This window comes from Cololabis saira, chromosome 3, assembly GCF_033807715.1.
Source record: "Cololabis saira isolate AMF1-May2022 chromosome 3, fColSai1.1, whole genome shotgun sequence".
Classification (NCBI taxonomy): Eukaryota; Metazoa; Chordata; class Actinopteri; order Beloniformes; family Belonidae; genus Cololabis; species Cololabis saira.
The window spans coordinates 54,658,566-54,685,747 of record NC_084589.1 but is presented as its reverse complement, the minus strand read 5'-3'; the positions used below and the strand labels follow the sequence as shown (position 1 = coordinate 54,685,747).

The 27,182-nt window shown below is 44.8% G+C and overlaps 1 protein-coding gene across 4 annotated transcripts in view; it reads right to left on the bottom strand.

Annotated features, from left to right (window-relative positions):
- Positions 1 to 699: 699 nt before the first annotated feature.
- LOC133440530 (phosphoinositide 3-kinase regulatory subunit 4-like) overlaps positions 700 to 27,182 on the bottom strand; it is a 43,938-nt gene continuing 17,455 nt past the window's right edge. For 3 of the 4 annotated variants that reach the window (XM_061717806.1, XM_061717807.1, XM_061717809.1), the window contains 15 exons: positions 25,406 to 25,627; positions 23,148 to 23,321; positions 21,358 to 21,503; positions 20,037 to 20,240; positions 16,701 to 16,905; positions 14,468 to 14,559; positions 13,526 to 13,748; positions 13,251 to 13,416; positions 7,949 to 8,113; positions 7,092 to 7,303; positions 5,111 to 5,242; positions 4,347 to 4,447; positions 2,987 to 3,075; positions 2,193 to 2,313; positions 700 to 1,344 (listed from right to left, as the gene is read on the bottom strand). In XM_061717806.1, the coding sequence (XP_061573790.1) occupies positions 1,174 to 1,344; positions 2,193 to 2,313; positions 2,987 to 3,075; positions 4,347 to 4,447; positions 5,111 to 5,242; positions 7,092 to 7,303; positions 7,949 to 8,113; positions 13,251 to 13,416; positions 13,526 to 13,748; positions 14,468 to 14,559; positions 16,701 to 16,905; positions 20,037 to 20,240; positions 21,358 to 21,503; positions 23,148 to 23,321; positions 25,406 to 25,627 (2,423 nt within the window). In that variant the 3' untranslated portion in view covers positions 700 to 1,173. Of the gene's footprint in view, positions 1,345 to 1,381; positions 1,545 to 2,192; positions 2,314 to 2,986; positions 3,076 to 4,346; positions 4,448 to 5,110; positions 5,243 to 7,091; positions 7,304 to 7,948; positions 8,114 to 13,250; positions 13,417 to 13,525; positions 13,749 to 14,467; positions 14,560 to 16,700; positions 16,906 to 20,036; positions 20,241 to 21,357; positions 21,504 to 23,147; positions 23,322 to 25,405; positions 25,628 to 27,182 lie in introns of those variants that run through there. The other variant, XM_061717808.1, reaches the window with a different exon arrangement.

The window sequence follows — 27,182 nt, the reverse complement described above, 5'->3', positions numbered from 1 at the left end:
ATATGGTCCAGTTTCCTGGTCCAGTTTCCTGGTGTAATATGGTCCAGTTTCCTGGTCCAGTTTCCTGGTGTTTGTAAGGACTCTTCTTAGTCACCTTCAACCAGACATCAAACACTTTAGGGACAAAACTGAATATATTTTTATTCATCATACAGACACTTAAACTCCACATTTACAATCTGATGCCAAACTTCACATGAAAAGCAGAAACGTTTGGGTCGCACCAATTATTGTTTAATTGGTAACACAAGTGGGGTCCAAAAGAGTCCGCCGTTGATCTTCTTCTCACTTTAGCAGAACTCGACCAGAACTCGTCCAGGACAAAGTGAAGGTTCGACTCTACAAACGTCTTCGTCTTCATGAACCGGGTTGACGCCGGTCACCTGGTTCAGGCCAACGTAGAACAGAAGGGTTGTTTCACGAAGGGCCGTATTTAACTAAACTCTCCCGTGATGGTTGTGTGTGTTCTGTTCTTGTGTTTGTGTGTTTTAAGAGTCATGTGTGTTATAACCTCGGCTTGGAGCGGTGGCCGTGAGTGCGACGGCCCGATCAACGCTGCTCGCAGCTTTAATTATTATTATTATTATTCTTACTCTGAATGACGCGCACACGTTCCTGCAAAGAAGCAGAACTATCCGGACTATTTTCAGAGCCTCCTAGCTTCTTCTTCTTAGTCACCGTCAACCAGACATCAAACACTTTAGGGACAAAACTGAATATATTTTTATTCATCTCACAGACACTTAAACTCCACATTTACAATCTGACGCCAAACTTTACATGAAAAGCAGAAACGTTTGGGTCGCACCTGAACTCAAAAGTATATAAAGTGCAAAAATGTGTCGCGTTGAGGCCGAATTTAAATCATACTGAGCTCAAGGTTTGAGGAGAAGAGGAGTTACATGATGTCAGAAGTTTCTCATTTACATAAAAGTCCAAAGTCTGTTGGGGGTGTGGCCTAGGATTAGGGGCGGGGCCAGGACTGGGGGGGCGGGGTCTGGGCGGGGCCAGTGTTGGGGGCGGGGCCTCACTTCCAGACCTTGACGATGCCGTCCCGGGAGGACGTGACGATAAACCCCTGCGTGGTCTGGAACGTGGAGGCGGGGCCAGGACTGGGGCGGGGCCAGAGTTGGGGCCAGGGTTGGGGGCGGGGCCAGGGCTGGGGGCGGGGCTTCACTTCCAGACCTTGACGATGCCGTCCCGGGACGAGGTGACGATAAACCCCTGCGTGGTCTGGAACGTGGCCACGTCGGTGATGATGTCGTGGTGGCCGACTGGCAGCTGGTCCGGGCCGCGGCGCGGAGAATCCTCGGCTGCTCCGCTCTTCTGCTTGCTGTGGATCTCCTGCAGGAAACACCGGTGGGTTAACGGGGGGCTGGACCCCTCACCCTTATACACACACACATATACACATGCTTTTCTGCTTGCTGTGGATTTCCTGCAGGAAACACCCGGGGGGTTTAATACCGGGGTAAACGTGGGTTAACGGGGGGCTGGACCCCACACACATATACACACATGCTCTTCTGCTTGCTGTGGATCTCCTGCAGGGAAACACCGGGGTAAAGGGGGCTAGCGTATTGGCCCGAATATAAGACGGTGTTTTTTGCATTGAAATAAGACTGAAAAAGTGTGGGGTTGTCTTACATTCGAGGTCTAGAGGTTATACTAGGGCTGGGTGATTTTGGAGAAAAATAAAATCCCAATTTTTTTTCTCTGAAAACTCGATTTTCGATTTCGATTTTTTTGCTAAAACTACAAAAGACAATGGAATAAATTGTTTCAAATATTTTATCTTTATTTTTAAAGAAAAATAGCATATTGGGAATGAAGTGCAATTGAAAGATCCTGTAAATCCTCCTTGAGTTCAGTAAAGCGACATTTACAATTTTCTTGACCAAACAAAGACTAGACGAGCTCCGTCTTTAATGCAGCTGCAAAAAAGGAACATCCATTTTCCCATTTTCCTTTTTTTAACATCGATTGTGATGAATAAATCCGATTTAGATTTAAAATTGATTAATCGCACAGCCCTAACGAGGGTTAACGAGGGTTAACGGGGGGGTGGACCTCACACACATGGAAACACACACACACCCGTAGGAACCCTGGTCCCCCCGGTGGAGGTCTAGACCCCCCCGGGGGGACCAGGTTCAGGTTCTGTTCACCTGCCCCCCCCCAGGTTCTGTTACCTGCACCACCTCCGTCCCCTCGATGATCTTGCGGCTGTACAGAACTGACGGACAGTGCAGAGAGTCGTTGGCTCCGCCCACCACGATGTACGACCTCTCCGGATAGGCCAGATCCCAGAACCTGGACGAGGGGGGCACAGGTCAGACCACATCTTTATGCTAATTCATGTTAGCTTACATATACTCTGATCAGATCTGTCAAACATCCCTGTTAATGCTATTTTATTTTATTTATATACGTTTATTACAACACAAGTTCTCTCTGAGCCTTTCAGAGACCAGAACCCGACTCAAGTTTCACTAACGAAAACATCTGGAACCAGGACTAGAGGAGACCGGGTCCAGCAGGACCTTGTTGGACCTCGGTTTTCAGCCCCTAAATCCCAGAAGGACGAGTTCTAAATCAAATCAAACTTTATTTGTTTGTCGCTTTTCATGCAAAGTAAAAAATGCAGCGCAAAGCGCTTTACATCAAACTTAATAATGGAGGTTTCCCATGAGGAAAACACTGGAGCTAAAAGCTACAAGAAAGCAGGATAAGAGGCTATGAGGTTAAAATACAAACTAAAAGAGTCTAAAAGTGTAACATAAAATCCTAAAAGTAGGTCTCGAAAGCAAGACCTGCTAAAACAAACATAAGAACAACTTTATAAACAATAAAACCATAAGACCTGGGTTAAAACAATAAGAACAGCTAGTTTAAACAAGGGGATAAGAGAAAGACTTAAAGGAATCAGCTAAAAGCAAAAAGGTGAGTGTTGAGCTTTAAAAGCTCCGTTCTAGTGTTTCCAGACCTGATCCTCATGTCGGAGCCGGCCGTCAGCAGCAGAGGATTCCCATCAGCAGGACTGCAGTAGATCCCATGAACGCTGTGGGGAGACGGCTGACACACAAGGAAGAAAAGAGAAGAAATAAGAGAAGAGAGAACAGAAAAATGTAGAAACGTAGTTTCTCCAATGTGTAGAAAAGTGTGTGAAGATCGGCAGGTAAACCGGCAGCTGAGGAAGTTATGATGCAAACTTCAACATGATGGTTTAATGAGGCAAAATAACAGGCTTTTTCTCTACAATGTGTTGTTATAATCATTTGTTTCAGATTTACTGTCATTATTATCTATATAAAAATTTAATTTGGTGTTCAAAAAGTCTTTTTTCAAACTTGAGTATTGAAAAAGAGGGTCGTCTTATATTCGGGCCGATTTTGGTATCTGGTGTAAATTATTTGTTGCATCTGTGGTCCATAATTATTTATTTATTTATTTATTTATTGTAGATCCCCATCAGTCAGAGACTATTCTTCCTGGGGTCAATTAAAAATTACAATGCAATTAAAAAATACACAAAAAAACAATTAAAGAATAAATATAATATATCTATTCACACGTCTACCAAAGGAAAAAGAAAACCAGAACTATTATTATCCTACATGACAAAGAATGATAAATCAAAATATAACAGAAATAAAATACGTACAAAAGTAAACAAAGATAAAACATATATCAATATAGTAATAATAACCTCACTCAGCACTAATTTGAAATTAAATCAAAAAAGTATAAAGAAAGTATTTGTGACTGTCACTAGAGCAACAGCTGAGAAGAGACTCGTAGTTTACGTGACATAGAAATGTTTTTCAAAAATAGAATAATTCTACAAACTAGTCTCTCACCGACTCATCCATGACAATTGATTGTGCATTTTTTCCACGCTTGACCCAAAAGATGAACGCAGAACTAATTATCTCACAGCTCTGTTTTAGGTAAACTGGATTTTGTTTAGTTCTTGTTTAGATTTGACCAGATTGCTGGACAATAATCAAGATGTGACAAGACCAGGGATTGTATAACTTACACACACACGCGCACGCGCACGCGCACGCGCACGCGCACGCGCACGCGCACGCGCACGCGCACACGCACACGCACACGCACACGCACACGCACACGCACACGCACACGCACACGCACACGCACACGCACACTCACACTCACACTCACACTCACACTCACACGCACACGCACACGCACACGCACACGCACACGCACACGCACACGCACACGCACACGCACACGCACACGCACACACACACACACACACACACACACACACACACACACACACACACACACACACACACACACACACACACACCTACCTGCATCTCGGAGAGTGGGGGGGCAGAACTCGCCCACAGGGTGAACTTCCTGTCCCCGGTCTCCATGTCCCACATGGAGACCTCGTTGTTGCCCTGGACAGCTGGAACACACACATTTTTACAGCTAAGAACTAGGGATGCCCCGATACTGATATCGGTATCAGGGCTGATACTGCTCTCATAAACTCGTACTCTCTATAATTCTCCGATTCCAGGCACCAATACTTCATTGTTGTTGTAGTTACTGATTAGCGCCACTAGGGGGAGATGTTCCCGGGTGAGATCTGGAGCAGTGTGCAGTCTGGGGGCGGAGCAGCCGCCGAGCTGCGGCTGCTAACCAGCTGTTCCATGTTTCAGTTAATTCTATCTTCCTTAATTCTACAAACTGGACAGTTGAGTATTAGCCTTACTCACAGGGAACTTTATTAAACACTCCATGTAACTCACAGTACAACGTAGTCTCATCGCAGGTACATCAACTGAGCATGTGCGGTGCTTCACCTGAAGCCTCCGTGTGAAACAACATAAACAATCCCATTGTTACATTCGGTTAGCCGCTAGGTGGCTAAGCTCAGCGTGGTGATGAAGACAGTGATACATGAGTGAGACTGGCAGCACCGTTTCAGGTTAGCAACAATTAATGCAGCGGGACGTCAGCATTTGGACATATTTCAGAATAAGTTTCAGAAGCTGTTGGCGATATGCGTGGCCGGGGGGGGGGGGGCGCGAGGGTCCTGGTTCTGACCCGGTACCGGGTCTCTCACCTGCGATGACGGAGGACTGGTACAGCGGGTGCATCAGCAGCCTCCGTACCCGGGCCCGGGCCGGGTGTGAGTGGTTGGAGATGGGAAGCTGGAACCGCATGTCCCAGCAGGCCATGGTGCCGCTGCTGGTTCCTGCAGGGAGGAGAACCAGAAAGGATTCATGCTGATTAATAATGCTCATGCAGAGAGGAGAATGTTGAGAATGTTGATCTGGAATCTCCTCAGGATGGAATCAGGTTCAGGCGCTAAAACCTCACATTTATTTACCGTATCGGCCCGAATATAAGACGACCCTGATTATAAGACGACCCTCTTCTTCAAGAATCAAGTTTGAAAAAAGACTTTTTGAACACCAAATTCCACAGTTCATCCAAGTGATCGCCGCGTCTTCGTGGCACTCGAAACCCGGAGACTGCGTTGGGGGGGCTGATAAGAGGGGGGGGCCGGGAAGGCGGTGAGTTGAGGGAGGTGGTTATCAGTAAGTGTGTGTGTGAGCGGTAAGTCCGTGAACTTCACCCAGAGCTGCTCTCAGCCAATGTCCTTGATGTTATCAGACGGCCCGGTCAGTTCTGAAACAGGTCCACAGATGTTCCTGAGAGGGGAGGGCTAGTGGGGGCAGAGTCACCTTGTTTACATTCCACCAGGGAGATTGTGACCAGAGGGATCGGCCAAAACCGTCCTGTCAAGGCCAGATTATAGAATCAACAATTATATTGAAAACAGACTCAGTAATTTTCCGTCTGCCTTTAGTCTCTGGTCCAACAGACGCAGTTTTCGGCACAGTCTCTTCAAAGACCTAATACTGATAACTACACCGTCTTTATGAGCTAAAAGAGAAAGAATTTCTTTGTTACTGAAGCCGATTCTGAAGTTTCACCAGTTCATCTATGAGGCCTATAGAAATTTCGCCTTTTTTTCTCGACATTTTGACTAAAATATTTGTATTTTTCTCCTGCATGGCCCTGATATCTTCCGTATCACCTTGACCTGGGGAGTTCAGTTCAGCATTTACAGATATCTGGCTCCATCTAGCGTTGTGAAGGTGTAACGTTTAGACCTGAATGGAAGACGACCAACACTTTTTCAGTCTCATTTCACTGCAGAAAACACCGTCTGATATTCAGGCCAATACGGTATTGGTTTAAAACCCAGATATCCGTGTAAACCTGGGGCCGGATTCACAAAACATTCTTAAGAAAAAAAAATCTTCTTAAGTGTAATTTTCTTCTTAAGTTCAGTCTTAAGAAGAAAAAAGAGAAGAAGTCATATTCTCCAAAAAAGTTAAGTATTTTCTCAACTTTCTTCTTAAGAAAAAACTTAAGAATAAATGGTATTCTTGAAATAAAAGTTCTCAAATTTGTTCTTGACTTTTTTCTTAACTTTAAGACAACCTTGACCTGTTAAAATGTCTTCTGTGAAAAGGTAATAATAATAATAATAGTAAGACTCTAATTTCACCTTTTTCAACACATTTTAGACAAGTTTAGACTAGTAGGTCATAGTTTGAGGATATACTTTGTAATTAATTACACAAAGAGCCTGTTAACTGTTTGTTAGCATGTTAATTAGCGTGGTAGTCAATTATTATTAATTTTCCCCAATAGTATTTTTTTTGCACATTAATTGTTTGTTGGTGCGTGCAATGCAATGACATATTTTAAGAAGTTCTTAAGTAGGAAAAATAAGAAATTTGTAAGAAATGACAGTTCTTAAGACGGTTCTTAAGAAAATATTGAGGAATTGCACTTAAGAACTTTCTTATGAACTTCTTAATTTTAGATCTTAAGACATTTCTTAAGATCGTTCTTAAGAACATATTGGTGAATCCGACTCCTGGTTCTGGACCGGTACCTAGGCAGAGCCAGCACTGGTGCATGTCTGTGTAAACCTGGTTCTGGTTCTGGTTCTGGTACCTAGGCAGAGCCAGCACTGGTGCATGTCTGTGTAAACCTGGTTCTGGTTCTGGTTCTGGTACCGGTACCTAGGCAGAGCCAGCACTGGTGCATGTCCACGCTGAAGGACGTGATGAGTCCGAGCCGCAGGTCGTGTCGTAGCGTCCAGGCGTTAGCGTTGCAGCGAACGTCCCAGCCCACCAGGGAGCCGTTGACGGTAGCGTACGCTAACACCGACTGGTTCCCCGAGTTGAAGTGGTGCAGGTCGACCGCACAGCCGTCCTGCTGCAGGTCCAGGGCCCTGGAACCAGACAGGAGAACCGTTAGCATGACGGGGAACCGTTAGCATGACGGGGACCTAGGGCTGGGCGATATGGACCAAAAGTCATATCTCGATATTTTCTAGCTAAATGTTGATACTCGATATATATCCATATTTTTTCTGTGCCATAATTTGGGTTTCCCCCAAAGCATTATAGCCTAGCATCTCTGTTAGCATCTCTGTTAGCATCTCTGTTAGCATCTCTGTTAGCTTCTCTGTTAGCATCTCTGTTAGCTTCATTTCTTAAAAAAACAGTCAGTTTTAATACAAAGCCTCGTGCCAAATGTCACACAGGTTCCTTTATTAACAGAGGTCTGCACAATATCAACATGTATAAAACTAATGAAATAAAAATAAACTGCCTGCATATATAGAATAAAAATGCTTCTTGAATAAAATAAAACAAATATCCCTTTCCTGCATAACAATTAAATGTTTTTTTAAAATCGATATAAATGATATCGTTTCGTACCATATCGCGTTTGAAAATATATCGATATATATATAGAAGAGAAGAAGAAGAAGACCTGCACCTTGGTGGTCTCACCTGCATCTTGGTGGTCTCACCTGCACCTTGGGGGTCTCACCTGCTCTGGTAGGGCTGCACCTGCACCTTGGTCTCACCTGCTCTGGTAGGGCTGCACCTTGGGCGACTTGGGCGGCTTGTTGGCCTCCACCGCCAGCAGCTGCACGGCTCCGTTGTCCGAGGCCACGGCCAGGTAGTGAGAGCCCTGGCAGAAGGAGAGCGTCTTCACGTGGCCCCCGATCCGGGAGTAGGTGAGGACGGACCTGGAACAGAACCAGAACCAGAACCACATGATGAACCCGTCTACAGGACCGACCTGGGGACCAGAACCAGATGATGATCCACCAGAACCACACGGTGAAAAATGGTTGTAACACAGACAAACTTGTGACCATGTTTGACGTAACCGCTGTAGTACTGTCTTACTGTTATTACTACTACCTCTCCTTTAGTTAATGCATGTATTGTTTTTTTTTCTTTTCTCCCCATTCCCACAGTACAATGACTAAATACTAAAATCAATTCTTCGACACCACATCTAAAACAATAGCATGACCCGGTTTTGCAGCTGCAACCCCTTTCCACCTACTACACCCCTTGTTGTTGTTTTTTTGTTTTTTTAATTATTATTATTATTTTTTTTTTATTTTTTTTTTGTTTTGTTTTTTTTTGTTTATTTATCTTTCTATTCTTTCTTAAGTCCATAACCCCATGCACCACGTACTTTATACCTCTACTCTGCACTTTATAGCTGTGACACTTTACATAGACACTTGCACTTTACTTTTCTCTACTTTTTTTTTCAAAATTTTGTCTTTTTTCTTAAAATTTTGACTTTTCTCGACTTTTTTCTCAAAATTCACCAGAACCACATACTGATCCATCAGAACCACATACTGATCCATCAGAACCACATACTGATCCATCAGAACCACATACTGATCCATCAGAACCACATACTGATCCATCAGAACCACATACTGATCCATCAGAACCAGAACCACATACTGATCCATCAGAACCAGAACCACATACTGATCCATCAGAACCACATACTGATCCATCAGAACCAGAACCACATACTGATCCATCAGAACCAGAACCACATACTGATCCATCAGAACCAGAACCACATACTGATCCATCAGAACCACATACTGATCCATCAGAACCAGAACCACATACTGATCCATCAGAACCACATACTGATCCATCAGAACCAGAACCACATACTGATCCATCAGAACCACATACTGATCCATCAGAACCAGAACCACATACTGATCCATCAGAACCAGAACCACATACTGATCCATCAGAACCAGAACCACATACTGATCCATCAGAACCACATACTGATCCATCAGAACCACATACTGATCCATCAGAACCAGAACCACATACTGATCCATCAGAACCAGAACCACATACTGATCCATCAGAACCACATACTGATCCATCAGAACCAGAACCACATACTGATCCATCAGAACCACATACTGATCCATCAGAACCACATACTGATCCATCAGAACCACATACTGATCCATCAGAACCAGAACCACATACTGATCCATCAGAACCACAGAAGCGCCGCCATCTTTAAAAACTGCAGCCAGTTTTGAACTGTAGATGTTCTTTATCATCTTTATTACTGCTTTGATTTCTTTTTCATTCCATGCATTTAAGTTTCATTTCATTTCTATTGATGTTTTCTGGTTATATATATTATTATTTGGGTATTTATTTACATCTGCTTTGATACCCGTAAATGTAAATAAATTCTGATTGATTTTTAATGAGTGGTTGTTGTTGTTTCATGCAATTTTGGTCTGATTGTTTGACAGTGCTGTAGGAGCTATTTGTCACTTTTGTATTATTTAATTCATTTATTATTTAGTTAGTTTTTGTGGTCTAGTTTTGGGAATACACTTTTAATTTGTTTATGATATTTAGTATTGATTAAGTTTATTTTGTTACTTAACCATGTTTTATTTTGAAGGTACTGGGTAGCTGGAGCGCACCAGGTGAGATTATATATATGGGTTGGCAGACACAGGTGAGCCAGGCACCTGGGAGGGCAGATGGTTTTTTACCAGGGCAAGAGAGGCGTCAGAGATCTTTGCTCGTTTGTTTGCAGGAAAATAAACCTCTGGAAACTTTATTTTTTGCCTGGACAATGGACTTTCTGTATCCTGCGTAAATCCACTCCCTAGGTGTCTCAGTGGCCGTTTGATTATTATAGTTTGATACTTTGAGTTGAATATTTTGATGTATTTATTTATTTTGTTATAATTCACCTGGAGGACAAATAGCCACTACAAGTGCTCTGTGCTCGAACTGCACGCCTTCAACATTATTCACCAGTAATAACAGCTCTTACTGTTCTGGTGGAGAATCCCTATTTGAGACTGATTTTCTGCTGTAAAAGTTATCATTTCCCTGGATTAGGGCCCCGGGGTGGTGCCCCATACGAGAATTATTATCATTTTGATCATTCAATTTGATAAATAGTCGACTTTATTAATTATTAATAATTATGAATAAAATTATGAATAGCCTTCGATAACTGGACAGCCAAGCTAACCTGTGTGGCACAACACCTTGTTAACAGTTTCAGTTCCAATGTTATGACTGTAATTGATTCTATCGCCCCAATTAAGACCAATTAACTTCTTTCCGGGAGGAAAAAGTCACCCTGGAGAAACGGCACACTGGTTAAGAACATTTCATTTCATTCTATTTGTTATTTAAGCGTACTCTTAAATACTTTTTGAAAACCTAGCAAAGTTATGGATAAGCCCTGAATGCAGACAGTTTGATGTAGAATTGTCAAATTGGTTTAATTCACCGCACGAATCGGCACAGATTACTTTGTAATCCTGTATTTGACCAGGTCTTTGTACGTTTTGACCGTATAGAAACGTAATTCTCGTCAGTTGTGTGAATAAGACCTGGAAACTGGCATTGTGGTGTAGAATTGTCAAATTGGTTTAATTCACCGTACGAATTGTTACAGATTACTTTTGTAATCCTGTATTTGACCAAGTCGAAAGGCGAAGCTCTCGATTTACCGGTCAATCTACGCCCCTCCCCTCACCTATGGTCATGAACTTTGGGTAGTGACCGAAAGGACAAGATCGCTGATACAAGCGGCCGAGATGAGTTTCCTCCGCAAATTAAGACCCTTGGATTGAAATTTAAGACCAATTAAGACATTTAAAGGTCTTATTTTAGGAAAGTGGAATCTAAGACTTTTTAAAGGTATTGTGACATCATTTTTAACATGCTTTTAACACTATTAAAAGTCTTGGCCAACATCCCTTAAATGTGTCTAAAAGAGTGTAACAAGAAAAACTTCACTCTAGTACTCCATTCTGTCCTTTTTATTACACTGTTTTTTTGCGCCGTGAAAAACGCGTCCTTTTCCCCTTTCCTGTCAATCATTGCCCCGCTCCTCCTCCAAACCCCCTCCAACCAACCGCTACACACTTCTGCTGGCGTCTCCACACACACGCGCGCACACCGACCACAAACACCCACACACACAGCCCAGACAGGGCGACTACAGCCCGGGGATGAAGTCCAACCGGGACCAGAGGACCGGGACCGCAGCTCCCCGCAAGCAATACGCTCACAGCGGCGTCGGAGAGTTAAGCCGGGAGCGACAGGCGAAGCATGCACGGAAAAGCAGCAGGGCGAAGCAGACAGTCCACCGCAAACAATCATAAAAATAAAGGCATGTAAATAAAGTGTCCCCTTGTCTTAAGTCCAGTCAGTGGCCGCGGGTCTTCTTAGCAGTTTTCCTCCGGTGATTAGAACAGAAGAGGCTCTAAACAGCTCCGTGTTAAGCCTGATTTATGGTTCCGCGTTAAATCGACGCAGAGCATACGCCGTAGGTTCTGCGTCGGTGTAACGCGGAACCATAAATCAGCCTTTATGGTGCGCTGGAGAGGAGAGGAGACAGGGAGCTGGGTGGAGGGGGCGGTGATTTAGCGGATCGTTACGTAACGATCCGCCACCAAACCACATGCGCCGTTTTTGCATAGTTATGCGGAAAATCCCAGAAAGCACACAATACACTGAATGTTAAAAGTTCGTTGTTTTTTGGGTGTAATTGATGTCAAGACACCCAACAAAACACAAAAAATCAAGAAAAATGTGTTTTTCATGTCACAATACCTTTAAGGACCTGGGGCCTCATCTATAAAGCTTGCTTGCGCAGAAAAAGCGCCTGAAAGTTGCGGAAGCCGCTTTCTACGCAAATCCTCGGATCTAAAAAGAAAAAACTAACCGAAAAATCTGCGTATCTTTACGGCAACTAGGACCCTCCCGTAAGAATTAACTTAAGACACGGGGAACTGGCGACGCAGGCTGTGAGGTGGTGAAATGAAGCCAGATTCATGTCATACTCTTAATAATGTCATCACATATCACAACATATGTCAGGCTTAAAATAATAAAATAATAAAATAATATAGCGCTGATCGTGTTCCTCTGTGTGTGAAGCTCAGTCAGTCAGGACTCTGCTGCTGCTGGAGCTGCAGCCTCCTCTGCTGGAGGAGGGGGAGCGGGGCTGCGGGGCCGTTCTTGTATCGCTTTCATACAGTGTCTTGATAATTTGCAATTTAAGGCTGAGCCTACCGTTAGTTTTTAAACTGTAAAAAGTAAGGGGAAAATAAACATGATTTTGAAAAGACGGGGGGACGTGTGTCCCCCTGTTGCGCCGGGGAACTCACGGCGTTTAGCGCAGCAACGGCGTGCTGCCCCTCACTCGCTTTATTTTATACTATTTATTTTTCTACTTTTACTGTGACCACAAAATAATGTGGTTTTCCTGTCCTCCTCCTCATCAACAACATCTAGATCTCAGATCTCAGTGAAATTCAGTGGCACGGTGGCTCGACACGTTCATTCATTCATTCTGAAGCCAAACAGGTTGCAGGAAGCCACTGCGCATGCTCAGCCGGTTCATTCATATGCAAAATGATTCAATTTTCGGTAGAAAGTGGGCGTGTAGAGGGCGGGGATACCAGGCGGATTCACGTGCGCAGCCTTCCAGCTGGACTGTGATTTATAAAGAGAACCTTACGTGGAAGTCTGCGTGCACGCGGTTTTATTGATCCGGATTTTTTTTTGCGCCCGGCATTTTCGGCTTTTGAGCGTACGTGCACTTTTAGTATGAATCCTACGCAGTCCATTTTAAATGAGGCCCCAGAACCCCCCACTGACCCAACGTTAGTTTGGGGGGATTATTTAAGTACTACTGTACTGCACATCAGGACAGGCCGTGTATCCATTATATCACTGCTGAGGGCTGTTCTTCGCAATTACATTTATGCATCTATTGTATCAAACAAAGTCCTACAAAAAAGTTTATTTTCCTCAAAGTTTCCTCACCGGGTGGTGGTGGTTTTTCCCTCCATCTTCTGACTGTCCCAGACCTTCACCGATCCGTCGTTAGACGCCGTGGCGAAGATGGCGTGTTCGTCCGAAACGCGGATGCGGTTGACGGCGGCCTTGTGCTCGTGCAGGTGGGCGACCAGCAGCCCCTTAGGGTGCCACCCTGGAAGGAGAGGGGGGGCGATGAGGGCGAGGTGGGGGCGGGGCTTAGCTAGCAGGGGCGGGGCCTAACTAGCAGGGGCGGGGCCTACCCAACAGGGGGCGGGGCCTACCTGGCGGGGGGGGCCGGCTCTCCCACTCGGCGCTCTCCATCATCTGCTTGGCCATGCGCTCGGCGCTGCACTGCTCCCTCTTCTGCTGCACCAGCTGCTGCAGCTCCGCCTTGCAGGTGTTGATGCGCCGCTGGTAGCCGCCGCCGCCGCTAGCCGCCGACTGCAGCGCCGGCGCCGCCGCCACCGACGTCTTCTTCAGCTGCCCCGCCGGGCCGTCCGCCGCCTGCACACAAAAAACCTTTATTGGTCGGCTGCAGGGCGACGACAACGCAGTGGCGTCAATTCAGTTGACGCTAAATCTCATTACACTTAAAACAAGAGTCATTACCAGAAAAATAACTTGTTATTTGACATTTTCACCTGTTTCAAGTAAATTTTCACTTGAAATAAGTAGAAAAATCTGCCAGTGGAACAAGATTTATCTTCTTATTACAAGCAAAAAAATCTTGTCCCACTGGCAGATTTTTCTACTTATTTCAAGTGAAAATCTACTTGAAACAGGTGAAAATGGTTGTTTTTGAATCTTGTCTTAAATATAATGAGATTTTTTTTGACTAAAAATTAGACATTTTAACTAGAAATAAGACAAATATTCTTGTTAAGATTTTGAGTTTTTGCAGTGTATAATAACTAATGAAATTGATCATGTTCTGATTTGCATTTTTAGTTATTCTATATGTATTAAGTAATAGAATAATCAATACAAATGGACACACAGTAATTCCTTAAATGTATTTAAAAAACAAACATTTACATTTCCCCTTGAAGCCGAGCTGTGGCGGCTGCCGGACCTTATACCCAATTGACGCCCCTGCGACAACGGCGGTTAGCATCACAACGGGGGGAGGGGGAGCTCAAAGGAGACCCAAGACATGCTGGGGGGGAGGGTTTGGGGGGGTGTTACCGTGAGTAGGAGGGGAGTTAACCGTGGGCGGGGCTTACCGTGTTTGACGCGGAGGCCGGCGGCTCCTGGGACCCGAACATGCTCTTCCACTCCTCGTTCATGGTGGAGTCCTGCTTGGTGTGTTTCCTGGCTGGAGAGAGAGAGGGGTCAGGGGTCAGAGGTCAGGGGGCGGGGCCAGGGCCCCACTCCTAGTTTACACACCTAGCTGAGGCTAGTTAAGGCCAGAGCGATGGATAAAACAGAGTGGCGACAGTTCCATAGGACTCCGTTGTAACCCGCACTTCCGGGTTATGGAGCCCTCTGTAGTTCCATAAGTGGCGTCGATCCCGTTGGATCCCGTTGATTTCAGTGGCCGCACGTCGAGAAACTCCTGAGGTAAGCCGATGAAATACCGACCAATTTTAAGTCATTATGTGTAGTTATTATATCAGAGACCCCTTTTATGTTAGATATTATTTTTTTTCCAATTTTTAAATTCATACATTTAATAGGCCAAAACATTGCACAGTGGTTTAAACACTGCGGCAGTAGATCACCGGTTACCACTGAATTAATTATAGACTATTGTTAACCTCTGATTTAAAAAAAAATAAATTACATGTTTTTATTTTTACATTATATACTTTACATTTTTTTAACTGTCACTATTTATACTCCGTAATGAGATTATGGTAATTCAAGTAACCTATTAGAACACTAGGATCTGATATGATGTTGATTGTTATTTTATACCTTTCTCTTTATTTAAACTGCACTTGCTGTTTGCCTTATTATTGATGTAAAGCACTTTGAGCTACAATTATTGTATGAAATGTGCTATACAAATAAAGTTTTATTATTATTATTTATTATTATATGGGATGTTGAGTTTAATTATTTTAAAGGTAATCCTGAACGAGCCTTGTGAAGTTTCTGCTGTCAATAGACTCCACAAGGGGGGTAGCTATAAATTACATGAGCAGCAAAATAATTTTGTGCACCCAAATGCTGCACAGCCAACCATGGTATGATCACTGTTCTACATACAATAATAAATGTAAAAAAAAAAAAAAAAAGCTTGTCAGATGTCACCTTGATTATTATTATTATTAACATTTCTGATTGACTGAGAGCACTGCAGTTGTTAAATAATAAAATAAAACCTAAAAAATACAACTTGCTTAACAAATTGTCCACACAGTGTAGGTGAATACTTTGTAGTGGTGTATATATTTAATTAAAACTTTTATTTTGTTTCCACTGATGAATATATAGTAATTGAGATGGTGAATTTAGTGAATGCTCGAATGCTAGATTACTTTTTCTCACTCTTCTTTCTGTCTCCCACAGGTTTGGTTGATGTGCACAGAGGATATTGCTAAAGGATATTGTAATAGGGCCAACTTTTACACCAGATATGCCTCTTTTTTTCAAATTGTTCCCCTTTGGAGAGGTCAGAGTGGGTCAAACACACTGGACACCTTTTAAAAAGGGGCTTAAAACTGTTTTGTTCAGGAAGGCTTTCCCTGGTCTTTTATAGATTTTTTTATGCTTTTTACTCCTGGTCTTTTATGTGTCTTGATTTTATTCCCTTTGTTTATGTTAGCACTTTAAGATTATTTTATGAAAAGTGCTTTATGTAAAAAAAAGAGGATCTGCACACTTGGATCAATGCAAGAATCTTTAATAAATGAAAAGTGCTTTACAAATAAAATGTATTATTATTATTACACTGATTACATATACATACAAACATATTTTTCTGTGATGTAAGCGCCTTCATACATTGTCTTTTAATTATTTTACTTGTTCTCACAGATATAACTTGCTCTTAATAAATCGCTTACATTAATCTCATGTAGCTACACAAGAGATACATTGCACCAGATTACAGTTCAGTTGTTAATTTTTCTGCAATCCAAGAAGTGAAGTTTTCCCTCCCCCCAAATAACACAGAAAAGCTTGTCTAATTAGGCTTTTAGTTGTGATCCAGCCATTCAATACACGTAACTGACATTGATATATTCCCAGTGATTCATTATCAGCTGCAAATGTACTTGTGTACGGTTTATTTTAATATTTACCGTTCAAAAACGAGCTCACTGCTGTCTGTCCCATAGACGAACATGACAGCGCGGCTTTGTTTTGGAACTCGCGGGGCCTCCATGAACCACGTGACCGCTCTGGCGGCGAGAACAAAAGTTGTCGCCACTCTGTTTTATCCATCGCTCTGGTTAAGGCTAGCTGAGGCTAGTTAATGCTAGTCAATGCTAGCTTAGCCCCCTCTCCTACCTCTCTTGTCGTCGGTGTCGGGCCGGGCCTTCACCAGGTCCACCTGCCGGCCCGGCAGGCCCAGCTGGACCAGGTCCAGGACCCCCCCGGCCTGGTTCTCCCCCCCCAGCTGGTTCTGCTCCCCCATGGACGCCTTGGCCCGGCTGGACTTCAGCATGAAGTCCTTCAGAGCCAGGAGCTGGTCCTCCTCCGCCTCCGTCATGCCCTGCAGGTCAGAGAGGTCAGCAGAGGTCAGGGGGGGTCAGAGGTCGAAAAAGAGGAGGAGGAGGAAGGAGTCACAGAGGTCACAGGTCACCAGAGGTCAGAGGTCACCAGAGGTCACCAGAGGTCAGGGGTAGGGGTGGGCAAAAATATCGATACGGCGATATATTGCGATACATAGTCTCCCGATACGATATCGATATTCAATGTATGTATCGCGATATATTGCTGTATCAATATTTCTGCCCACCCCTAGCTGCACTTTATTTTGTGATTTCAGTGTGGGTGAGACACTGCATTTTATTTTGAGTATTTTGTTTCTAAGAATAATGCACACACTGCACTTTTCATTGTGTTTCATTGTGTTTTTTCATGCTAATATGTTGCATATTAAAATGGAAAGTTTGAATTACATTGTTTTGACTCAGTCTGTCCAATGAATGATCACTATCATCTGATGTACATATATACAACTTGGATTTTAAGATGTGTAATGCATTTTTAAAATTTTCGGTGAACTATGTAGAATATAATAATCGGGATATATCGCATAATCTGGATATCGCAATGTGTATCGTATCGTGAGGCAGGGGTGATAGTAAAAAAAAATCCTGAGCCTGAACTTTTTTTCCCTGGGAGGTAAGCGAGCCCCTAAGCCAAGATATATGCCCCGATCAACACAATTGTCATTTTTTGTCCTCCTAAAGTGTAAGTCTGGTGTAAATTGACCCATGGTCCTGTTGTTCAAGCTCACCACATGCAGCCCATAGAAAACAGAATGAGTAAATTGAACAACATAGGTGAACACATTTATTTTGGTGATTTTGGTTAACAGCCTGGAGCCTGGTGACGCGAGGCTAGAATCAATCTGATTGGCCAAAACCCAAGACCACCCCCTACACTATTACCGATTAGCTTAAGTATGGCTACTGGTGTGGTTTTGAGTGAAAGCGTCTCTCGGATCTACGCGAACGTAGTGCTGGGCGGTATGACCAAAAATTTATATCACAGTATTTTTCAAAATTATATCGGTTTCACGGTATATCACAGTATTATTTTTTTCATGCACAACTGGGTGTTAACCACATTTTCTAATGATTTGTAAAGGAATTGCTGCAGTAAATTGTCTTAGAATGGCCTATTTTACTGTCATGAGGAGGAAATATTGTAGAAAAACATTAATGTCCACACTAGTATAAATACAGGTTTGCATGGCCTCACAAAATGATGCCGTTTACAATGAGGTGGCAGCACTTATGATTCTAATGTAGGGCTGAACGATTTTTGAAAATAATCTAATTGCGATTTTTTTCCTCAATATTACGATTGCAATTTAATATGTGATTATTTTTTTTCAAGGTCCTGTTCTCATGTATTTTTCAACTACACAAGCAATAAATCAGTCTGTTTCAAGTAGATTTTCACTTGAAATAAGTAGGAAAATCTGTCAGTGGAACAAGATTTTTTTGCTTGTAATAAGAAGATAAATCTTGTCCCACTGGCAGATTTTTCTACTTATTTCAAGTGAAAATTTACTTGAAACAGGTGAACATTGTCAAATAACTTATTTTTCTGGTGTTATTTTTCTGGTGATGACTCTAAATGTTGAAATAGCAGTAAAACCACATTCATTGATGAAATGACATAAGGGATGGAAAGGAGGGATGGCAGTTTTACAGGGGGGATGATTTGGACCGTTTTTATTTCAGGGGGGATGATTTGGACCGTTTTTATTTCAGGGGGGGATGATTTGGACCGTTTTTATTTCAGGGGGGGATGATTTGGACCGTTTTTATTTCAGGGGGGATGATTTGGACCGTTTTTATTTCAGGGGGGATGATTTGGACCGTTTTTATTTCAGGGGGGATGATTTGGACCGTTTTTATTTCAGGGGGGGATGATTTGGACCGTTTTTATTTCAGGGGGGATGATTTGGACCGTTTTTATTTCAGGGGGGGGATGATTTGGACCGTTTTTATTTCAGGGGGGATGATTTGGACCGTTTTTATTTCAGGGGGGGATGATTTGGACCGTTTTTATTTCAGGGGGGGATGATTTGGACCGTTTTTATTTCAGGGGGGATGATTTGGACCGTTTTTATTTCAGGGGGGGATGATTTGGACCGTTTTTATTTCAGGGGGGATGATTTGGACCCTTTTTATTTCAGGGGGGATGATTTGGACCGTTTTTATTTCAGGGGGGGATGATTTGGACCGTTTTTATTTCAGGGGGGATGATTTGGACCCTTTTTATTTCAGGGGGGATGATTTGGACCGTTTTTATTTCAGGGGGGATGATTTGGACCGTTTTTATTTCGGGGGCGGGGGGTGCCATCACATCACCCCTCATCCCATCTCAACTCGAATACTGCTCACACGGAACTTCTTCATAAATAACTCCCAGAGAGAAAAAAAACACCAGCAAGCTAACAAACAAACCAATAAATCTCTCAGAGTTAACAAAACGTACCAGCAATGAACAACTCGCAGCTGTTTTAACCTCTCCTCCTGATGGGCTGCAGGTGTGGTTTAAGGCTGATTTATGGTTCCGCGTTACACCAATGCAGGCCATACGCCGTGGGTTACGCGAACTACGGCGCACCCTACGGCGAAAGCTCTGCGTCGATTTAACGCGGAACCATAAATCAGGCTTCACAGCGCGACTCACTGTGCCCCGGCTCGTGCTCCTCGCCGACTCCGCGCTCATATACTTAATACATTTATAAAGCCCATATATTAATAAAGCCTCACTTGGCCGAGCCCTAACGCTGGGGCCATGGTAGATTTAAGTTACACGCGGACACGCCGCACTGTTGACTTTTCCCTGCCGGCTCTGCTCACTGAAGTCCCCACACAAACAGTGTCCAGCGGCGCGACGTTCCTCCGCCCCGCGCGGCGTTCCCAACGTCATGTACGCTACTCACCGGTATTACGGTATATGAAAAATTCATGTCATAAGAAAAATAAACGGCAAACCTGATTTTATTTTTATTTTTTTCTGGCAAACACCTCGGTATGCCGGAAATCCGGCGTGACGCCGGAGCGCTATCACCCCTGCGTGAGGTCCTTCCCAATACCCACCACTAGTTAGGGGTCACCAGAGGTGAGAGGTCACCAGAGGTCAGGGGTCACGTACCTGCGACAGCAGCTTCTTGAGCAGCTGGGCGATGGCCGGGTCGTCCGGCGCCGGGCATTCTGGGATGGATCCGGCCCGTTTCTTCTGCCGCAGCAGCAGGTGCCGGAACAAGCTAGCGATGTCTTTGGAGCGCAGAGCGTAGTCGAAGATGGAGCGGCTGACGGGCTCTTTCAGGACGCTGAGCAGAACCAGCTCCCGGTCCATCTGGAGAACCAGAGAACATGTCAGAACCAGAACCAGAACCAGAACCAGAACCAGAACCAGCTCCCGGTCCATCTGGGACACGGAGGACGTCAAGCTGAGAGACGTCTCACAAAAACATTATCTATTTAGTCGTATCTAACTTTTATTCTCATTTTTTTTTTTTTAATCAGGAATTCTGACGTCTTTTTCTTGCAAGTTACTCAAGTTTCTCCTCAGATGTCGCTGATCAGCCAATAGGCTAGCTCAGCTAGCCAGCTGTTTTGGCTCTTTCAGAGCTGCCGGACGTGGCTGAAGGATCAAGCAAGGTGATCAACACTCAGACTTTAACGTTGGGGGAGCAAAGCCGTAAGCTGGATGTGATTCTTGAACAGAATCTCAGGCTGGCGGCGTCTTTGAGCTCATTGGTAAGATGGATAACACCCTGGAGAAGTTGGAAGCTCGGCTTGGCGGGAATTGATCACAAATTCGTCTGTTTGGAGTCGCCATTGATGAACCAGAGACTGAAGGCAGACGAAAAATTACTGAGTCTGTCTGTTTGCAATATAATTGTTGATGGCTAACCTGTAATAGGGGCGGGGCCTCGCCTGGACGAGGGGCGGGGCCTCACCTGGATTAGGGGGCGGGGCCTCACCTGGACGATGGGCGGGGCCTCACCTGGATTAGGGGGCGGGGCCTCACCTGTATTAGGGGCGGGGCCTCACCTGTATTAGGGGCGGGGCCTCACCTGTATTAGGGGCGGGGCCTCACCTGTATTAGGGGCGGGGCCTCACCTGTATTAGGGGCGGGGCCTCACCTGTATTAGGGGCGGGGCCTCACCTGGATGATGGGCGGGGCTAACCTGGATCTAGGAGGCGGGGCCTCAACTGGATGATGGGCGGGGCTAACCTGTATTAGGGGCGGGGCCTCACCTGTATTAGGGGCGGGGCCTCACCTGTATTAGGGGCGGGGCCTCACCTGTATTAGGGGCGGGGCCTCACCTGTATTAGGGGCGGGGCCTCACCTGTATTAGGGGCGGGGCCTCACCTGGATGATGGGCGGGGCTAACCTGGATCTAGGGGGCGGGGCCTCACCTGGATGATGGGCGGGGCTAACCTGGATCTAGGGGGCGGGGCCTCACCTGGATGATGGGCTGCGTCAGGAAGGCGTTCAGGTGCGGCATCAGTTTGCAGTAAACGTCGGCCACGTTCAGGTGCTGAGCCACCACGGTGATGAAGCCGACGGCGCCGTAGCGGATCCACAGGTTGGGGTGGCAGAGGAACGGAGCTGCGGGGGAGAGGAGAGGCTGAGAGGACGGACCAGGACGGACGACACCGGCGGATCAAACATTTCAGATCAACACGTCTCGACGGCAGCGAGTCAGGATGCACCGACAGGAAACTCTTTCCCCTGTCCTCCATCGCTAACGGCCCGTTTGGACCGATCCTTCCTGCAGCCACGACGGCGATGTGCAGAACAGAACGCTGCTTCACCGCTCAGGACTCTGTTTAATCGGACCGGTCAACGCGGTTCAAAGACTGACTCGTGGTTAGGGCTGGGCGATATGGACCAAAAGTCATATCTCAATATTTTCTAGCTGAATGTTGATACTCACACAGGTTCCTTTATTAACAGAGGTCTGCACAATATCTAAATATATAATACAAATGAAATAAAAATAAACTGCCTGCATATATAGAATAAAAATGCTTCTTGAATAAAATAAAACAAATATCCCTTTCCTGCATAACAATTAAATTAAAATACACTGTAATTAATACAATGTAGACAGTAACAGGCAGACTTTTCCACTGAGGTTGACAGTTGTGCAAATAACAAAACATTTGTGACAATCTCAAATAAAACATTCAAGTCAATCTGTCACAAAATAAGCTATAACAAAATCATAAAAAAAAATTATTATTATTTTATTATTTTTTTTTTTTAATAATCGATATAAACGATATTGTCTCGTACCCAATCGTGTTTGAAAATATATCGATATATATTAAAATCTCGATATATCGCCCAGCCCTACTCGTGGTTCAGAGTCCTCCGTTCCGACACGAGTCGGAGCCGAGAATCGCGAGGCGGCGTCAATAAAAACCGGCCCGGGCCGTTAAAACGGGCCGACCCTCAGCAGGGATCACGACCAAACCTTCGCTCGGTTAAACACCAGACCAACGCCGGCAGCACCGTGTCGGAGCGTCTTACCGATGTCACTGACGAACTCGTAGATGTGTGGGTTCTTACCGATGTCACTGACGAACTCGTAGATGTGCGGTTTCTTACCGATGTTGATGAACTCGTAGATGTGTGGGTTCTTACCGATGTTGATGAACTCGTAGATGTGTGGGTTCTTACCGATGTTGATGAACTCGTAGATGTGTGGGTTCTTACCGATGTTGATGAACTCGTAGATGTGTGGGTTCTTACCGATGTTGATGAACTCGTAGATGTGTGGGTTCTTACCGATGTCACTGATGAACTCGTAGATGTGTGGGTTCTTACCGATGTTGATGAACTCGTAGATGTGTGGGTTCTTACCGATGTCACTGATGAACTCGTAGATGTGTGGGTTCTTACCGATGTTGATGAACTCGTAGATGTGTGGGTTCTTACCGATGTCACTGATGAACTCGTAGATGTGCGGGTTCTTACCGATGTCGCTGACGAACTCGTAGATGTGTGGGTTCTTACCGATGTCACTGACGAACTCGTAGATGTGCGGGTTCTTACCGATGTCGCTGACGAACTCGTAGATGTGCGGGTTCTTACCGATGTCGCTGACGAACTCGTAGATGTGTGGGTTCTTACCGATGTCACTGACGAACTCGTAGATGTGCGGGTTCTTACCGATGTCACTGATGAACTCGTAGATGTGCGGGTTCTTACCGATGTTGATGAACTCGTAGATGTGTGGGTTCTTACCGATGTCGCTGACGAACTCGTAGATGTGCGGTTTCTGCAGCAGCCCCAGCTGGCACATGCAGGTCAGAGCGTTCAGGGCCTTGTATATGACGAACTCCTCCGTGTCGCTGAGTCCCTGCTGCAGCAGCGGCTTCAGGATGGACGAGCTCTGCCAGCCCACGTAGGCCGCCACGCCTGCAACCACAACAGAGACAAGATCAGCCCACGTATGCCGCTACGCCTGCAACCACAGAGACCGCGTCAGGAACCGAGACCAGCTCAGGAACCGGTCCAGGGGGCTGGAACTGGACTGGGAAGCTATTTGGAATAATGTGGCTGGTACGTCGAAAAATCCCAATCATCAGAACATACTAGTGCTGTCAGGAGATTAAAAAAATGTATCTAATTAATTACAGGATTTATAATTAATTACCGTATTTTCTGGACTATAAGCCGCACCTTTGTATAAGCCGCATCCGCTCTATTTAAAAAAAAAAAAAAGATATGCAAGCCGCAGATATTTATGTTGTTAGATTAGATATTTACTACATGTACAGAAGGATTCTGAACTGTAAATGATGTACATGTTTGTACCTAAATAAATCTTTCCTAACAGCGTCTTTTAACACGGCAGCAACTTTGCAGATTAAAACGGGACAGAACCAAGAGAAAATAACCAGAATTTATTTATCTATTTATCTGTTTGAAATCTGCTTCTACTTCTACCTGCTAAAGAAGAAGTAGCGTATTGTTCTTTGCATTTATTTTGTCTTAGTTTTTATTCTATTTCCGGTTAGCACTCCCCCTAGCGGTGGAAGAAAAATCCACAGAATAGCCGCACCTTTGTATAAGCCGCATGGTTCAAAACCTATGAAAAAAGTAGCGGCTAGAAAATACGGTAATCTAATTTATTGCATTTTAATCTCATATCTGCTAAAGGTCCCCAAATAAAGAATTTGAATTCTAGGACATTGCAAAATTGCAGTGCATGACTAATCATTTGAAAACACTAAGAAGAGAAGATTTGAAATCCACATTTCCACAATCTAATTCAAAATGGCCGACTTCCTGTTGGGTTTCGGCCATGGCTCCAAGAGACTTTTCTTTAAAGGAGCTTGAGGCCGGATTGAGGCAGAATTTATGAAAATAATTCGTACAAGTTTTAAATTTTCTAGTAATAATGTCAGATGAAGCGTTCCAAACCAAAAAGAATGTTTCCTCTAGTGTATAGGCTGAATTACAGTTCTGCGTCACACACACGCAGAGCACACGGCGCAGTCGTGACGCCGTGCTGAACCCTTCAGACTTCTCCGTCTCTCCATTTGGTCGCGGTGCAGTACCCCCCGCGGCCACTAGTTAGCGATCTTTTTCTGAATGGTTTATCCGACTTTTTCCGGTCACAGTAAATCAAAGAGATAAGGACAACTATTGTGCAAAAAACAAAAACAAAAAAAATCACACATAAACGAAGAAAAAAGCCCTGGAAGTTCACTACTGATTCAAACCGGAAACCGGAAATGCTTCGCTTTCAAACGAACCAATCACAGCCCTCTCGGTCTGCGTGTGGTCTGCGTCTCCTCGACGCGTAGTTACAATTTTCGGGAGGTGCAGGTCAGTGACGGCGCATGTGACGGCGTGTCCTCTGCGTGTACAAAAACCACACGCCGTAGGCACGGCGTCGTTTTGACGCAGAACCATAATTCAGCCTTATCTCTCCTTTGCCTTGAACAGGCTGTTGCTGCAAAATGTGCTGCAATTCGGTCCCGAATTTCCCGCGCTGGGCTGCGGATGTGACGTCACATGACGCTGCATGCATGTTCTCCCCGTTCTCCCGTGCCGGCTTCACTGTTGGCTGCAGTACCCCCAACGGCCGTCGTGGTGAAGGGTGGCGCTAGAGAGTCTCATTTCTTAAAAGGAGCCTCAAGCTCCTTTAAGTTGTGACATGATACAGGTGTGTACTGATTTTCGTGCATGTACGTCAAACCGTATTGTGGGGCTTGAGGCACAAAGTTTTCTAGGGGGCGCTGTTGAGCCGTTAGGCCACGCCCATTAATGCAAACCATTAAATATCACATTTATCACCAGGCCTGGCTTGGTGCAAAATCTGGTGACTTTTGGGGCACGTTTAGGGGAAAAAAGACCCTCATTTAGTCGGAAAAAGAAAGAATAAAAATTCCTACAGATGCATTAGGGCCTTCGCACTGTAAGTGCTCGGGCCCTAATGATAAAAAAGAAACCGGGCCCGAGCCCAGGCCCTGCGGGACGCCCCGGTTTCTCACCCACGATGCTGTCGAAGAAGGCTCCCCGCAGGTGCCAGTCGTTCTTGTCGTTGAGGAAGGTGATCATGTGCGACAGCAGCACGTCGTTGGCTTTCTGCCGGCCGAAGAACACGCAGAGACGCGTGATGCCGTTCTCCATCAGAGACTGTTTCACGATGTTCTCCGAGTCGCTGAGCAGCGTCACCACCTTCTGCTGCACCATCTCGTGCAGCGCCTGCAGCTCTGGAACCATTAGAGTTATTGATTAGTTATTAAAACTGTTACTGAGCAGCGTCACCACCTTCTGCTGCACCATCTCGTGCAGCGCCTGCAGCTCTGCAACATTAGAGTTATTGATTAGTTATTAAAACAGTTACTGAGCAGCGTCACCACCTTCTGCTGCACCATCTCGTGCAGCGCCTGCAGCTCTGGAACATTAATGTTATTAAAACTGTTACTGAGCAGCGTCACCACCTTCTGCTGCACCATCTCGTGCAGCGCCTGCAGCTCTGCAACATTAGAGTTATTGATTAGTTATTAAAACAGTTACTGAGCAGCGTCACCACCTTCTGCTGCACCATCTCGTGCAGCGCCTGCAGCTCTGGAACATTAATGTTATTAAAACTGTTACTGAGCAGCGTCACCACCTTCTGCTGCACCATCTCGTGCAGCGCCTGCAGCTCTAAAACCATTAGTGTTATTGATTAGTTATTAAAACAGTTACTGAGCAGCGTCACCACCTTCTGCTGCACCATCTCGTGCAGCGCCTGCAGCTCTAAAACCATTAAAGTTATTGATTAGAGTTATTAAAACTGTTACTGAGCAGCGTCACCACCTTCTGCTGCAGCGCCTGCAACGCAGCAACGCAGCAACGAATCGTCACAACACTCAACACAGCAGCGAGTCTAGAATACAGATGCACCGATCGATCGGCAACCGATCGGTTTTATCGGAGATCGGAAAATAATAGTTAAAAGCAGCAGATCCGATAACGTTTACAACAACAAACCTGCGTTCCCTCAGACCCAGGTCTGCTAAGGGGACGTGGCCGTCTCTACAAAACATGAACAGTGAAAATGGCGTCGCTGGTTCGGGAGTTTTACAATGTCTGAAAAGGACAACAAGTTTGCAGTTTTCAAGGTGCAAAGGAGAAATCCCGAGGAGGAATGTTACTAAAGAATTTCAACACAACGAAGCTGATAAGACATTTGAAAGTTTCTCACATGAAGGAGTTTATTGATTTGCCAAAGTTGGCTGCAGCTAAGGCTGAGAAACCTATAAACGACAGCAAGAAAAATAAAGAACGACATCCTAAGGTAATGAATTTATAAGCTTTGCTAATCAGCTGCTTTCTGTTGTAGCAGACGTCGGGTTTAAACGTCGTTAGCTGCTTGGATCCGCGTTACGCTGTAATTTTACCAGAATATTTACTGTCACATCCAACCCCTAACCCTGAGTTTCCTCACACGCGGCGGATGCTATCGCTAAAGCTTTAGCAAAGCCTAATAATTGGAGATCAAAGATCGGTCCTCAAAATCCTGATCGGTGCATCTCTAGTGTAGAACCGGCGCCGGTACCTGAGTCGTAGTTCTCGTAGTTCTTTACCTGAGTCGTAGTTCTTTACCTGAGTCGTAGTTCTTTACCTGAGTCGTAGTTCTTTACCTGAGTCGTAGTTCTTTACCTGAGTCGTAGTTCTCGTAGTTCTTTACCTGAGTCGTAGTTCTCGTAGTTCTTTACCTGAGTCGTAGTTCTTTACCTGAGTCGTAGTTCTTTACCTGAGTCGTAGTTCTTTACCTGA